This window comes from Sphaerodactylus townsendi, linkage group LG03 (genome assembly GCF_021028975.2).
Source record: "Sphaerodactylus townsendi isolate TG3544 linkage group LG03, MPM_Stown_v2.3, whole genome shotgun sequence".
Classification (NCBI taxonomy): domain Eukaryota; kingdom Metazoa; phylum Chordata; class Lepidosauria; order Squamata; family Sphaerodactylidae; genus Sphaerodactylus; species Sphaerodactylus townsendi.
The window spans coordinates 810,491-825,496 of NC_059427.1; the positions used below are offsets into that span (position 1 = coordinate 810,491).

General features: G+C 57.5%; 4 protein-coding genes across 7 annotated transcripts in view; 3 read left to right on the forward strand and 1 right to left on the reverse strand.

Moving 5' to 3' along the window:
- LOC125429569 (transcription initiation factor TFIID subunit 4-like) overlaps positions 1–123 on the forward strand; it is a 2,483-nt gene extending 2,360 nt beyond the window's left edge. Inside the window, exon 6 of the mRNA XM_048490795.1 lies at positions 82–123. Coding sequence (XP_048346752.1) covers positions 82–123 — 42 coding nt within the window. The remainder of the gene's footprint in view (positions 1–81) is intronic.
- LOC125428777 (zinc finger protein OZF-like) overlaps positions 1–15,006 on the forward strand; it is a 798,123-nt gene that overhangs the window by 363,030 nt on the left and 420,087 nt on the right. The window lies entirely within an intron of this gene.
- LOC125429570 (PHD finger protein 1-like) lies at positions 161–2,193 on the reverse strand. Its single transcript, XM_048490796.1, has 5 exons — positions 1,832–2,193; positions 915–1,142; positions 733–814; positions 462–557; positions 161–354 (listed from the first exon to the last, which is right to left on the reverse strand). The coding sequence occupies exons 2-5, from the start codon at positions 1,125–1,127 to the stop codon at positions 161–163; spliced, it is 585 nt and encodes a 194-aa protein (XP_048346753.1). The 5' UTR covers positions 1,128–1,142; positions 1,832–2,193.
- Positions 2,256–14,932, forward strand: KIFC1 (kinesin family member C1). Of its 4 annotated transcripts, none has more exons than XM_048489114.1 (18): positions 2,256–2,375; positions 2,859–2,919; positions 5,432–5,569; positions 5,672–5,783; positions 5,884–5,937; positions 6,154–6,198; positions 6,751–6,946; positions 7,989–8,187; positions 8,593–8,739; positions 8,853–8,981; positions 11,474–11,590; positions 11,684–11,857; positions 12,392–12,559; positions 12,966–13,104; positions 13,377–13,516; positions 14,344–14,417; positions 14,526–14,601; positions 14,740–14,932. In XM_048489114.1, the coding sequence occupies exons 2-18, from the start codon at positions 2,899–2,901 to the stop codon at positions 14,782–14,784; spliced, it is 1,974 nt and encodes a 657-aa protein (XP_048345071.1). In that variant the 5' UTR covers positions 2,256–2,375; positions 2,859–2,898; the 3' UTR covers positions 14,785–14,932. The 4 variants fall into 4 exon arrangements, with proteins under 4 accessions (XP_048345071.1, XP_048345072.1, XP_048345073.1 ...); XM_048489115.1 differs by having other exon boundaries at positions 2,272–2,375; positions 2,854–2,919; XM_048489116.1 differs by lacking the exon at positions 2,256–2,375 and adding an exon at positions 2,388–2,593 and having other exon boundaries at positions 2,854–2,919.

The window sequence follows — 15,006 nt, forward strand, 5'->3', positions numbered from 1 at the left end:
CCCCCCTGCCCCCCCATGCAAAGGGCCCCTTCCTGCGCCAGCTGAGCAGCGCCACGGGCCAAACTCCACGGTGGGCGGCAGGCTCTCCCCAGCGGCACCCAGAAACCTGGTTGGCCCAGCTGACTTTTGCCTGGCCAGCCCCCCACAAACAGACATGCTTTCAGTGGCAACATCTGGAAGACCCCCCCAAAAAACCCATTTGGAGTGCCAGCTCCCCCCTTCCGTGGCCCAGGAGTCCCCCCCCCCCGCAGCTGGGGTGGCGGCCTACCTTGGTGGCCACGGCGAAGACACACTGCCTGCACGTCCACGAGCCCTCCACGAGCACTTTGGGAAGGTGGCATTCCTGGTGGTAAGCTGTGAGGGGGTTGGGGAGAGGGGGGGAGAGAGCACAGGGGCATCAAAGGAGAAGCAGGACCCTCCGGCTAGGGTGTGTGGGGGGGGGTCCCCGACCGGAGACTCACCGTGGCTGCACTTCTCACACCTCACCAGCCGGTTCTCGGGGCTGAGGTCGTCCAGGTGGCAGACGCAGCAAGAGCAGTCCTCCCCGGGCACCGCGGCTGCAAGGGGGGGGGGGATTAAGTGGGCACAGAAGATGCCTCTCTGCTTGCCCCCCCAGCAAACAATTGCTGCCTCCTAGTTCCACTCCTGGTTGAGGAAGCCCCTCCCCAGCCTTGGCCCCCACCTCCAGGCCAGGTAGGCAGCAGTCAGGACTTGGGGGGGGGGGCGACCCACCTGGGTTGATGTCCTTCCAGAGGACCAGGAACTGGGAGTCGTCCTCGAACTGGACCAGGCACACCTGCCGCAAGGGGTCCACCTGTGAGGGGGAGGCAGAGTGGGCAGGGGTCCGGCCACCTGTGTGTGAGTGGGGGGGGGGTTCGGCGAGGGGAACTGGGGAGGCGGGGGGCGGGTCCTACCTTCTTGATGGTGCCCAGGTAGAGGAGCCCGTCTGTCCAGCGCGCCAGGACATCCTGGCCCTCCCAGAATCGGGGCCAGCCGGGGGCGGCGCTGGGGCCCGGCGAGGGGGGCGCGGGGGCCGCGGCGGCCGGGCGCTTCCAGGGGCCGGAGGTCAGGCGGGCGGCCGTGCGCGTCGTCACTCGGGCCGGGGGGGTGGGGGGCTCACTCGCCATCACATTGCGCCCCGCCTGGCTCGGGAAGCAGGAGGAGCAGGCGTCAGTCAGCCCCCTCCCCGGCAGTGGGGGGGGGCGACAACCCCCCCCCCCACGCACACACACCCCCAACCCCGACTCTGAACCCGGGAGGTCGGGACACCCCCGGGGGTGGGCTGGGACCCTCCGCTGCCCGCTACATGGAATTTCAGCTCCTGCTAGAAGGGGGGGTCTCCCCGTTGCGGGGGGCGGCTTGTCCCTCCCGCTCCCCCCAGGCCACCGGCCTCCCCCCCTCACCGGGCCTTTCCTGCAGGGAGGGGGGTGGGATCTGCCGTGCTCCCCCCTGGGCGGGGTGGGGGGCGGCTCAGAGGCGCGGGCGCGGGACCCTCTGCGGCTCCATCCTCCAGCCGAGACGAGTGACGCAGCAGCCAGAGCGGGGCGCAGCGAGGGGGGATGCCGAGACACGCCGGCCCTGGAGGCTGGAGCCCCCCCCCCCCCCAATAGCGCCCTGCCCGCGACCGCCCCCTCCTCTGCCCGCCTGCCGGGAGACCCGGACGCGCGGGGGGGGGGGGGGGGGGGGGGATCTCTACCTGCCCTGGAAATGGGGGGGGGGGGGGCGCAAGGCCAGCAGGACCCGGCAGCGCTACAGCCCCCCCTCACCCCAGAACCTCTGCAGCCCCCCCGCCCACGCACACCTGTCACGCTGCGCCCCCCACCCCGCACACCTTGAAGCGTCCTTCAGGCGTTCCTGGGGGGCTCCTCCTCCTCCTCCCTGCCCCCCACCCCCCTCCAGTCTCTGACCTTCTGCTGCCCCTTCGCCGCGGGCTGCTTCGGCAGAGAGGAAGGAGGGGCGGGAGTTCAACCGGTGAAGCTCGGCGCGGGGGAAGGGGGAGAGGAAGAAAGAAAGCTGCACCGGTTGGGCAGCCGCCGCCTCCCCTAACCCCGCCCACCCCTCGCTCAGCCCCGCCCCCTGCCTGGCCTGGACGCCGCGTCCGCCGGAGAGGGCGCGCGCCCGGGGGAGAGGCGTGGCCCGAGCTGGGGCAGCCGGGCGCCGATTGGCAGCAGCCTAGGAGACGCCGCAGGGCGATTGGGCCGCCCCTCGGAAGGGGGCGGGCCCGGCATCCTGGAGGCCGTCCGCGGATTGGCCGCGCTTGCGGAGGGGCGCGGCATGCCATTGGGTGAGGCAGCGCCGTGCCCCGCTGGCCGACGGGAAGGCGGCGTTTGAATCGTGCGGGCGTTGAGGGAGAGCGGCGGCGGCGGCGAGCAACGGTGGGTGCGGCGCTCCCTCCCTCGGGGCATGTGCAGAGTCCTCGGCTGCCTGGATTGGCTATAAAGGAGGGGCGAGTCAGCTGCCTTCAAGCCGTCCCGCTTAGCGAGGGGGGGTCCTACTGAGTCCGACGCCCCCCTCACCCGGCCTGGCCTACCTCACCGGGTTGTCGGCGAGGGCGGTGGGGCGGCCTCAGTCACAGGAAGCCTCCCCCTTATAGGTAAAGTTTCGGGGAGGGGAAGAGCCTTCCTCTGCGGGTTGTCCTGACTGGATCTAAGGACGTCACGCCCCCCCCCCCCGAAGGGACCCCCCCGACCCGGGGAGGCGGGGGGGGCACCGGGCTCCTCCCAGGGGACCCGTCCTGGATCTGGTGGCAACCCCAAAAGCCTGGTGACTCCTCTTACCCCCGGCCCCCTCCCCGGCCACGGAGCCTCCAGCCCCCCCCCCTCCCGTGTTGACTGGACTCCCCTCTCTCCTCAGCACAGGTCATTGGAAGCGGCTCCGGACAGGCTTCAGTCCAGCAGGATGGCGGAAGACCCGTTTCCCGTGAGTAAGGGGACAGACCTCAGTGGCCATTTTGTTGACTTGGCTTCTGGGGGTGGACTGGAACACACAACCCCGACGCAGCTTGTTTATGTGCTTCTGCAGGTGACCCTAAGCGAGGATAGTCATAGAGTGGGAAGAGACCCCCAAGGAAGGGCCATCCAGTCCAACCCCCATGGGATGCAGGAACACACGATCAAGGCACTCCTGACAGACGGCCGTCCAGCCTCTGTTTAAAAACCTCAAAAGAAGGAGACTCCACCACTCTCCAAGGCAGTGAATCCCACTGTCGAACAGCCCTGGCTGTCAGGAAGTTCTTCCTAATGTTTAGGTGGAATCCTTTTTCCTGTACCTTGAACCCATTACTCCTGGTCCTAGTCTCTGGAGCAGCAAAACACAAACTTACTTCCTCTTCAACATGGCGTCCCTTCAAATATTTAAACATGGCTATCATGTCATGCTTCTCTAGACTAAAGATCTCAGATTAGTCTTTTCAGAAACCCATGCTGACTTTTTGTGATCACAGTATACCCTTCTAAGTGCTGGCAGACCATCTGTCTAATGATCTGCTCCAGAATCTTCCCTGGTATTGATGCCAGGCTGACTGGATGGTAATTATTAGGGTCCTCCTTCCCCCCCTTTGAAGATGGGGATAACATTAGCCCTCCTCCAGTCCACTGGGACTTCTCCTGTTCTCCAGGAGTTCTCAAAGATTACAGACTCAGGGAGCTGGGGTGTTTAGTTTGGTGAAGAGAAGGTTAAGAGGTGACATGTTAGCCATGTTTAGATATTTGAAGGGATGCCAAGTTGAAGAGGGAGCAAGCTTGTTTTTTGCTGCTGCAGAGACTGGGACCCAGAGTATTTGTAACTGGACTCCCTTCACCCCAGTAATGGACACAAGGTGGCTTTCAATAGTACAAGTACCAGTTGAAAAATCATTGATAGATAGATAGATAAACCTTTATTAGGCATAGAATCCATATAACACCCAACATTGTCCAAACAAGTGTCCCATACATGAGAACCATCACAGGTAATTATTTCAAAGTTTCTATAAGGAACCTAGCTACAAAAGTTAAAATCTCGGAGGCAGAATTGTTTAGTAGAAACGTAATCTTCCCTACAGCAGAGTATTCATTAAAGATTACAGGACAAAGAGCAAAAAGTCTGGTCCTAGATCCCTCGTATTTGGGGCAGTCAAGCAATATATGTTCCATAGTTTGTATTGCTGTGATACATTGAGGACATTTCCGCTCTTGCAGGGTGATTCTTTGGAACCTTCCTTGTAACATAGAGCAAGGGAAGGAGTTACTACGAGCCCTAGTGATTATCCATCTATGCTTGGGTTCCTGGAGTAAACTCAAATAATCTGCCATGTGATTGATTTTAAATTTGATGTTAAAAAAGAGGGGGGAGCAATTGCTTCTCACCTTGTCCTGCAGAACTTGAAACTCTTGATCTAGCAGTCGCCTTTTTAATTGAGAGAAGATTTCAGAAGCAGGCCGCATTTGCAAGGCTTCCCAGGAAAATCCCAGGGAAAGTATTTTAGTTTCCACTGTCCGCCACCACTTGGATTCATGAAGCTGGGGGAGGATAAGATAGATGAGACTGTCAGTATCTGAGTTGAAGCACAGGCGGACCCAAAACTTCAAGGTTACCAGCCAGGCTTTCGTAGCCAGGAGATGTTGTCCCGCTTCCAGACAGAGTGTGGTATATGGAATACAATGTGGCACTCCAAATATTTTATATAGGAAAGCTGACTGAATCCTCTCAACTTTATGATTCCAAGCATGGGACCCAGAGTAATGGGCTCAAGGTGAAGGAAAAGAGATTCCACCTAAACATGAGGAAAAACTTCCTGCCAGTCAGGACTGTTGGACAATGGAATGCATTGCCTCAGAGTAGGGTCACGTCTCCTCCTTTGGAGGTTTTTAAAGAGAGGCTGGATGGCCGTCTGACAGGAGTGCTTTCGTTCTGTGTTTCTGCAATGCAAGGGTTGGACTCGATGGTCTCTTCCAGTTCTATGAATCAAAGTTATTTGCATATCCCAAATACTCTAAACATTATAAAACGTTTGCCTTCGCCCAGTTCAGTTCCCTCTCATCAGCTGTGTTGGGTGGGAGACCTTCCCACGTCCCTGGTGGCCTTCGCCTCTAGCCATGCCACACTCTGTACATTTGTGCAATTTTGTCTAAATATCCAGGCAGAACAATAACTCAGTACTTTATTTTGTATTTTAAACATTGCATATTACCTATATTGAGTGTCCCTTGATGCGATCCTTCTGGGCTACATATCACCGCTGGGTTTGTTCTCTGATCTTGGATCATAATAAAAATTGAGTCCTTGATCCTGGTCTGACCTATTTTGGCTGGTTCGCCACGTGTGGTGGGAGGCACCCCAGGTAGGAAAACGGCCAGGTGAAGATGAACCTCTCAGCAGCTGCTGATTCTAACGTGAAGACGTTGCCTCACCACTTCTTGATCACGTTTCCGGTGTGTTCCCGCCCCCCCAGTTGCCCCTTACAGAACAGAAGGCAAACGTGGATGGTGCGCGACAACCCCAGCTGAAGCCCACCTCCCGTCTTCCTGTGGCTGGTTTGCGGCCAAAGCGCCCGGCCACCTGTGAGAATGAACCCCCCAGAGAGAACTGGGTAAGAAAGCAGGCCGGGGGGGTTGCAGGGTGAGCCTTGACCCTTTTGTACAGACAAAGTTGCCCCCTGGCTGAGTCATCATCTTTTCTTGCTTTCTTCTAGAAACGTCCCCGGGAATCACTTGCTCCTCCCAGAAGAGGGGCTGCCTCACTTGCCATCTCCCAGCCCAAAGTGGCCCCAGCTGCCCCTGTGCTCCGTGGTCGGCGTGGGCCTGGTAAGCTGGGAAGGGGCTGGGGGGTGTCCGGTCAGGAGCTTCCCCCCCCCCCCCCCGGCAGGCACTCGGCCTTTTTGTTCCTGACAAGGTTTCTCCACAGGTTGTCACTCAACTTCTCGAGCAGGAAGAGCCGTGGGAGTGGCTTCCACGGCAGGTAGGAAGGGGATGTTGTTCTTTGGGCGCAATTCTGGGCGTGTGGGTGGCTGAAATCCCCAGGTTTGGTTCCTGGTCCCCTGCAGCCCTGCAGTGGGGCTCCCTTCCAGGCCCGCGGCCCCTGCTTCCTGGCTAGGCTGAAACTGAACGGGTGGTTCCTGGGGTGCTGGCATATCATGAGCTCCTTCCAAAGTCTCATTTCATCCTTCCCTCCCAGGGCTCAGCCGGCGTCCGGTGCCTGCAGCCGCAGCTCTGAAATCAGGTAGGAGCCAAGAACCACCTCTGACGTTTGCTCAGGGGAGTGTTTCCTCCAAGGGCTTTAAGTTTTTTTGGGGGGGACAGACTGTGAAACTTTGGGGAGCATTGGCAAAAACCTTACTTTGGGAATGACTGAAATACACATTTTGAGAAAATCTGGTAAGTAGTGTTAGGGAAGAAGTCCTATGTTGGACAGTATATTATTTGAGAGTCCCGTGTTTTCAACAGTCACAGCTTAACAATGTCCGAGTACGTCTTGCCTACATAATTTCCTCTCAGGTGTCAGTAATTAAGAGCTTGTGGCTTCCAGCTCTTTCTCAAGTGGCTGAAATACTTGAATTTTTTTTGCTGCATTTCTATAATAACGTCAAACAGTAAAAAATGCATCATGCCAGTGAGAATTGTGTCTTTTATGTTAAATTTGTAGAAGAAGTTTTGATGAAAAGCATTGTCTTTCACTTTCCTCTTTCCAGTTCCTGGTGGGGGAAGGGTTAGGCTTCAAGCTCTCGACGAGCCTCCCACCTCTGGTGTCTGAGCATGCATCCTATCTCCACAGCACCCAAAGGTCCTCCCGCAGGGGGCGGAGAGAAGAAGCGGGCTCCCTGGGACCTAAAAGGGCAGCTGAGTGACCTCCGGACCAAATTGAGCGCTTCCAAGGAAACTATTCAGGGCTTGGACCTTGAGAAGAGAGCACTGAAGAAGGAGCTCCAGCAGGCCGTGGCTCAGAACAGCGAGCTGGGCTCCCAAGCAAGGTGGGTGGGTGCCAAGAGGGAGGGGCTGCCCCTGGCGCTCTCCTAAGAACATGAGAACAAAGAGCCTGCTGGGTTAGACCAGAGTCCATCTAGTCCAGCACTCTGCTACTCGCAGTGGCCCACCAGGTGCCTTTGGGAGCTCACAGGCAGGAGGTGAAAGCAAGGGCCTTCTGCTGCTCCTCCCGAGCACCTGGTCTGCTAAGGCATTTGCAATCTCAGGTCAAGAAGGATCAAGATTAGTAGCCATAGATCGACTTCTCCATAAATCTGTCCAAGCCCCTTCTATAGCTATCCAGGTTATTGGCCATCACCACCTCCTGTGGCAGCACATTCCAAACACCAATCATACGCTGCATGAAGAAGTGTTTCCTTTTATTAGTCCTAATTCTTCCCTCCAGCATTTTCAACGAATGCCGCCTGGTTCTAGTATTGTGAGAAAGAGAGAAAAAAATGTCTCTCTGTCAACATTTTTACCCCATGCATAATTTTATAGACTTCAATCATATCCCCCCTCAGACGTCTCCTCTCCAAACTAAAGAGTCCCAAACGCTACAGCCTCTCCTCATAAGGAAGGTGCTCCAGTCCCTCAATCATCCTCTCTGCACTTTTTCTATCTCTTCGATATCCTTTTTGAGATGAGGCAACCAGAACTGAACACAGTACTCCAAGTGCGGTTGCACCACTGCTTTATGTAAGGGCATGACAATCCTTGCAGTTTTATTATCAATTCCTTTCCTAATTATCCCCAGCCTTTTTCACAGCTGCCATGCATTGAGTTGACATTCCCATGGAACTATCAACTAAGACGCCCAAATTCCTTTCCTGGTCTGTGACTGATAGCACTGACCCCTGTAGCGTGTATGTGAAGTTTGGATTTTTTGCCCCATGTGCATAACTTTACTTTTTGCTACATTGAACTGCATTTGCCATTTCTTAGCCCACTCACCTAATTTGTAAAGATCCGCTTGGAGCTCTTCGCAATCCTTTGCGGTTCTCGCCACCTCTCCTGTTCGGCTCTAATCTCCCGCCGTTGTCCCTGCAGCTCCCTGTCTGTGGAGGTGGAAGTGTGGCAGGGCCGGGCAAAAGAGAGTCTTCAGCGACTGTCAGAGCTCTTGGCCAGAGAGAAGCAGTTGCAGGAGACTGTGAGGAGACAAGAGCAGGAGATCGAGGAGCTGCAAGAGGCCACGCAGGCCCTGCAAGAGGCCAAACAGGGCCTGGCTGCCCAGCTTGGCACCACAGAGGTGAGTCGTCTAGTCTGCAGAGCGTCCAGGAGAGGGAGGAGGCCTGGAAACCTCCCTGTGGCCCTCCGGGCTCTCCCTTCTTCCTTGGCTGCTGGTGTGTGGGAGGCCTGGCCCTGAGAGGAGGTGCTGGAAAGTGGGTCGGTGGGTGGGTGCAGCCGTTCAGGGGCCTGCCTGCCCGCCCCCCATCCCCAACTCTTTCCAGCATCCTCTCGTCCGTGGCGATGTTCAGTAAGCAGCATCTTCCGGGTACCCCAGGATTGCTCTGCCTGGCCAACATGGGCACCTGTGGCTCTGGGCAGGGCCTAGCTCCTGTGGGCAGGAGAGCCGGCTGCTGCTGCTGCTGCTCAGGAACGCCAGGGAAGAGTGGTGCTAGCGGGAGACCTCTGCACTCTGTTGCTCTTCTAGGCACGGCTGCGCCTCGCTGAGGAGACTCTGGCCCGACGAGGGCAGGAGAACGAGGCCTTGCGGTCCCGAGTGGCGGAGCAAGACAAGCGGCTGCACGACTCCGAAATGGAGCGCCGGCACCTGCACAACGTGGTGCAAGAGCTGAAGGTGACCTGGGGCGGGGCGGGGCGGGGCGGGGGGTGGGTGGGCGGGGGGGGGGCTCCTCCTCGGCAGCCTCAGCAGCACAGCCGGGCCCCGATGACCGGCTCTCCCTCCCGCAGGGCAACATCCGGGTCTTCTGCCGCGTGCGCCCGCTGCTGCCGTGCGAGAAGCAAGCCCAGAAGGGGGCGGGGCACCTGCGCTTCCCTCCCGAGGACAACAAGAGCCTTCTGCTCTGCAAGGCGGAAGAGGTGGGGCTGGCGCGGGGTCTCTGGGGTGGGGGGACCGCTTCGTTTGCCAGGTCAGTCTGCCTGCTGCCCCACCCACCCCGGTTGAGGCCAGGAGCTCCTGTGAGGTCAGCTGTTGACAACTAAGAGGTGTCCTGGGGATCAGCTGCTGGACATTTGTGGGCCGTGTCTTTAGACAAAATCTTCTGGCCAAGTACTGGACAGAGCTTAAGACAGATGGAACAGAAGCAGAAATGTAAGATTTTCATTAATGCAGGGTTTACAGGAGAAATTAAAAAATGAACAATACTTTGGTTATGGTGGGCTTTCTGGGCTGTGTGGCCGTGGTCTGGTAGATCTTGTTCCTAGGTGAGCACACTTCTCTCTGTGATACACCTCTGAAGATGCCAGCCACAGATGCAGGCAAAACATTAGGAACAAGATCCACCAGACCGCGGCCACGCAGCCCGGAAAACCCACAACAACCAGTTGAGTCCGGCCGTGAAAACCTTCAACAATATGCAGCACTTTGTTATCAAAGCTAAAATTTATTGAAGCCATTTAATACCACTGAATGGACCTTTTAAGTAAACATTTAAAATTGCACTTTGGGCACATCTATGCAATTTTAAACAAAAACGGCAAGTGTGCCTCCAGACTTGAGCAAGAGCACTGCGGCCTGTGTTGCCATCACACAGGGAGCGTTATTTGTGGCCCTCTGAAAGGTGGGAGAACATGGAGGTTAAAGGTAGGGAAAAAAATCTGTCGTAAACCAAGGTGAAGCAGCCAGGAAGGCCTCCTTGTGGCTCAGGGTCCATTGTCCTTCTTAGCAAATGGTCTGGAATTTCAGGCCCAGGTGCAAATGACCCAAGTGTGCGAATGAACCCAAATTATTTAGTGGGGTGAACTCCAAAGCAGACTACAGACAGAGCAGTGTTGGTCCAAAACAAGAGCATGCTGCAAAATCCTAGCTTCACGTTTGCGGCATCTACTGCTGCCCGTTCTAGCCATGATTTCCCCGCAAAAGAGGTCAGAGGATCTGGCGGGCTCACTCAGTGAAGGGTCACTCGGGGGTGGCTGTCGACATGAAAACCAGTTTTGCTCCGATGGCTTTATTGCAACAAAAGGCAGGAAATGCAGACCAGGAACGTTGGTCCTCCTGTAGATCGAGCCAGCTCACAAAAGTGCAATAAAAATACAAGGGTTACCAGTACCAAAACCTGCCAAAAGCACAAACGGAGCATGAAACATTCGGAACCGAAACGCGACCCCTGTGAAGTAGGTTTCAGACTAGAAAGGCAGCTTAAAGGTGGGCAGCCCTGAACCTACAGCCTGTGTAAGACAAAGCGAGTTGTTTTGTGCCTGGGAAAGTGAGTTGGGCACTGGACCAAGTACAGCAGAGGGTCCCCGCCCCGCCCCCCCCCCCCCCCCGCGCCCCCTGCCCCGGATGGCCACTGGGGGGCTCCTCTGTGGGGGGCAGAACAGGGGTTGAAAATGGCAAGGGTGTTGAGACGGAAGTGGCAGAGTCCTTCAGGTATTCCAACCATTGGGAGTCTCCCAATTACAGCCCTCCAGAGGTTCACAAACTGTGTGTCTCATCTGCTTTGCGAAGTGGTCCTACTGGCAAGGGCTGATGGGAATTGTAGTCCATAAATGGGAGGCCCCTGGTGTAGAACCCTGAAGGCTGAAGGGGGCACGGTGAGGCTCAGGGCTTTGCACCCCTTGCCTGGCATCTCCAGCTAAAAGAATGAAGTCCCAGGTAAAGCCAGAGAACTCTCCCAGAGGGTCTTCAGGGAGTGCGGCTGCTGCACAGCAAGGAGGATATTCTGGAGCTGGGGAAGGTTCAGGAAGGTGCTTCAGAGGGGCTGGAGCCCTCTTTCTGGGAGGACAGGTGATTTAGGGAAGCCGCTATGAGACAAGGGACGTTCTCTGCGCAGCCCATCGTTCACCCGAAGGCACTTGCTTGCCTGGTTTGGGGGGACCAGCAAGCCTCGGGTGGGTGGGCCAGCAAGCGTCCAAGCACTGAAAGGCCTATGTGTGAGTGGTGAAGTCAAAGGAGTTTGTCAGCCCCTTTGAGTCTCCTTACAGGAGAGAAAGGGCGGGGGTATGAACTCTCCACTCCCCTCCTGCTGCCTTTGGCGCAGGTAGTATCTGTCATCCACAGATGGACAAAAAGCCCGTTTCCTTTGGGCAGCTGCTGTTGGTCTCGGATCTGTAAAGATTCTTCCGGAGCCAACCTGTGCGTCCCTCCTGATTCTCTTTAAGGAGGGGTCCCCGGCCACATTGGGCCCTTTGGAGTTCTGACCCTGGGTGGGGGGTGGGGAGCCAGCCACACGCCCTAAGGAAGTCCCATGGGGGGAGGGGAGGGGAGGAGAGGGGACGTGCCCACAAGCACCACACTGAGGGCTCCTGCTCTGGACGGAGGCACCGCTGGTCCACGGGACTGGGGGAGGGGATGGGTGTGTCTCCCCGCCCCCTCCTGCCGGCAGTCACAGCACAGCCGCTTCTCTCCACAGTCCCACGTCGGGCGTGAGCACAAGGATGACATCACTTATGAGTTCAACTTTGACCGGGTCTTCCCCCCCTCGAGTCTGCAGGAAGATGTGTTTGAAGAGATTGCGCTACTGGTGCAGGTATGGGGGGGGGGGGGTCCCGTCCCGAGGCTCTCGGCCCCCCTTGGGGTTGGGCCTCGTCTCTGACGGAGGCTTCCTCCCCTTCTGGCACAGTCTGCCCTGGACGGGTACAACGTGTGCATCTTTGCCTACGGCCAGACGGGGAGCGGCAAGACCTACACCATGGAGGGGCCGGAGGACCTGGCCCCAAGCACAGCTGGCATGATCCCCCGGGCCGTGCGGCAGATCTTCCAAGCATCCCACGAGATGGAGGCAAAGGGCTGGAAGGTGAGGCTTGGCGGGGAGGAGACCGGCCAGAGCGCAGAAAGAGTCTCACTGTTGACTGGGTCTAGGCCAGGAGTCTGCAACCTGCAATTGGCCATGGTGGCAGGGGCTGATGGGAATTGTAGTCCGTGGGCATCTGGAGAGCCGCAGGTTGCAGACCCCTGGTCTAGCCTGTAAACAGAACGGCTGTGTCAATGTGCACAACACCCTGCGGTCCTGCCGATGCGGGTGTCTGCAGCTGCTTCTCCAGAGGCCGAGGGGAGGCTGCGGGGCGGCCGTCTGTGAAGACCAGAGGAAACATCATGCTTCCCACGACAGACCCCCGTGGTGCTGCTGGCGTGCAGCAGTGTCGGAAGGTGCCCTGCTCAATGTTGCCCAGGGGACGCTGGGCAGGCAAGCCGTGAACGGAGGCAGCCGCTTGGGGTCGGGCGCTCGCTCCCTCGGCTCCATGCAGTCCTTGGTGTGGCCCCCCCAGCCCTGAATGACAGACCATCCTTGTCCCACCCCCTTCCCCGTCTCTCTCCCTTCCACTCGCAGTACCAGTTCACAGCCAACTTCCTGGAGATCTACAACGAGTCTCTGCGGGACCTACTGGTGCTGCGGCCGGAGCGGAGCCCTGAGCTGGAGATCAAGCGGGTGAACCAGAGCACGGAGGAGCTGCACATCCCCAACCTGTCCTACGTCCCGGTCACCTCGGAGCAGGAGGTACCCCCCTGGTCGCAGGCAAAGCGGGGGGGTAGGCTTCGGTTGTGCAGGGCCTTGTTCACTCTTCCCACAAGGGCAGTTCTCCATTCCCGCCCTCTGCTGCCCCTGCAGTGATTCAGTATTGCAAGCGAGTGGAAGCGTGTGTGTGTGTGTGTGTTGGGTTTTTTGCATGTGCACCCAGTTGGCTTCTGCTGAAAAGGGGGAGGGGGGTTCTGGCACTGATGCGGCTCAGCCCGTGTGCCGGCTCCTCTGGGCAGGATCTAGACCTTTATGTTCACTCGCAAGAGCGCTTGGACTGGAGCCCTGTGGAAGCATTTGGGGAGGCTCACCCCCGGAGACCCTCATCCCGAGGGCCCGTCCTGCTTCTGCCAGCAAGCGCTCTCCCGTCCCCTCCTCTCCCGACCAGGTGCTGAAGCTGCTGCGGACGGCCAAAGCCAACCGGTCTGTGGCCAAAACCACGCTCAACGAGCGGTCCTCCCGGAGCCACAGCCTCTTCCAGCTCCACATCGAGGGAGAGAACGCCAGCCGGGAGGTGCGCACTTCCTGTGAGTAGCAGCACCAGACCGCGGAAGAGGGCACAGGAACCCTTTAAGAGTTGGGGGGGCTCCTCCCGGTGGTTATTGCTGGTTCCAAGGCTGCTCCTGCGAAGTCTTTGGATCCCAGCGCCCTTCAAGCCGGTCTTCTGGTTCACGGCTGGGCTGGGTTCCAAGCCAGTGGGGGTCCTCCCTCCTGCAGCGCCAGCTTCCCCTCTGGCAGGTGGCCGAGGACGCCCACGTCACCCTGCCCCCCTGCCCTTCCTCCTGCCCCCCTGCTGCAGCTGTGCTGAACCTGGTGGACCTGGCCGGCAGCGAGCGCCTGGAGAAATCCATGTCGAAGGGGGAGCGGCTGAAGGAGACCCAGGCCATCAACAGCAGCCTCTCCAACCTGGGCCTGGTCATCATGGCCCTCAGCAACAAGGCAAGCCGCTCGGAGCCCCGCCTCTGCCGCAGAGCTTTCGGGGAAGGGGCTGCCCCGTTTCTGTGGGGCTCATCTTCTCCTGGATGTTCCCCCGCGTTAGACGGGAAGAACACTGGCAGGAAGCTGCTGGGTGGGGCCACTTTCCCTGCCCCGTCTGGCTCAAAGAGCAGCATTGAAACTATACCTTTAACAGACATAATTAAAAAGTCTATATCAAAAGACCAACAATAAATATGATACACACAGAAAGGGGATCCCAAAATATACACTTAAAACTCCGAGGGTCTATTTTGGGATCCACCCTTTCTGTGTGTATGGTGTTGTCCACGTTTTGTATTTTTATTTATTGTTGATATTTTGGTCTGTTGACTTTTTAATTATTCCTATTAAAGGTATAGTTTTAAAGCTGCTCTTTGAGCCAGACAGAAAATTTTGTTTTTGCATATCGATACTGCTTCTGGCTCATCTTGCACGCTGTGCCACTTGCCCTGCCCCCCCTCCCCACCCAACTCGCACACACTGGAGTATCAAATGAAGTAGACTGGCCAGTGTACACTGTCGGTGTGTTGTCCCCTTCCCCCGCGGCCTGTCCTCATTTGAGATGGCGAGGGCAAACGAAGTGTTTTGGCTCACTTGGCAAGTTTCTTCCTGGTGGCGAACAGGCCACCTGGCTTTGGCCTTTCCTTTAGCTGACGGGGTGGGAGTGGTTCCTCGGAGTCCCTGGCCTTTGACTGTCTGTCTTCCCAGGTTTGTTTGTTTGTTTGCTTAAACCCTCTTCAATCCCTGCTCACCCTCGCCTCCCCCGCCCCAATTTCTCCCCCTTGCAGGAAGCCCACGTGCCCTATCGGAACAGCAAGCTCACCTACCTCCTCCAGAACTCGTTGGGGGGCAGCTCCAAGATGTGAGTGGCCACTGGTGCGACTGTTCACAGGTGGAGGGGGGGAGGGCAGTGGCTTTTGTGCCTGCAGTGTTGTGATGGGAGCTTCATGTCCCCTCCCTCGCTGTTCAGGTTGATGTTTGTGAATATCTCGCCCTTGGAGGAGAACTTTGCAGAATCCCTCAACTCCCTCCGTTTTGCCAGAAAAGTAAGTGATTGGGGGAGGGGGGGGCAGACAGGGGCTTCTCGGGCCTCCCCGTGAATGATGTTGGGGTGGTAGGAGGGGAGGGGAGAGGTTGGCTCTTGGGTGAGGCTCCCCACAACCACCTTTGATCTTGCTCTGCAGGTGAACGAGTGCGTCATTGGCACAGCACAAACCAACCGTAAATGAGGGTCTCTGGATCCCATCCATCAGCAGGCGGCTGTGCCACACCCACCGAGGCAGCGGCCTGGTTTCCCTCCTTTTTAAGTCTGTCTCTCCTTTTTCTTGTTTCTACTGTTGCATATATTAATCATTAAACTTTTGAAATCAGCAACAAGACTTAGTTTTGAGCCAAATCAGTCCAGGTGTGGAAGCTGCCCACGGCAGCAGTAGGCCTGACCAGGGTGGGCA

What these genes read in the sequence shown, in the direction of transcription:
- LOC125429570 (XM_048490796.1), bottom strand. Translation starts at nt 1,127, where the DNA reads ATGGCGAGTGAGCCCCCCACCCCCCCGGCCCGAGTGACGACGCGCACG. An exon ending in ACCTGGGCACCATCAAGAAG is followed by an intron (nt 815 to 914) that starts GTAGGACCCGCC and finishes TCCCCCTCACAG; the next exon opens with GTGGACCCCTTGCGGCAGGT. An exon ending in CTGGAAGGACATCAACCCAG is followed by an intron (nt 558 to 732) that starts GTGGGTCGCCCC and finishes CCCCCCTTGCAG; the next exon opens with CCGCGGTGCCCGGGGAGGAC.
- KIFC1 (XM_048489114.1), top strand. Translation starts at nt 2,899, where the DNA reads ATGGCGGAAGACCCGTTTCCC. An exon ending in AGATTGCGCTACTGGTGCAG is followed by an intron (nt 11,591 to 11,683) that starts GTATGGGGGGGG and finishes CTTCTGGCACAG; the next exon opens with TCTGCCCTGGACGGGTACAA. An exon ending in CGGTCACCTCGGAGCAGGAG is followed by an intron (nt 12,560 to 12,965) that starts GTACCCCCCTGG and finishes TCTCCCGACCAG; the next exon opens with GTGCTGAAGCTGCTGCGGAC.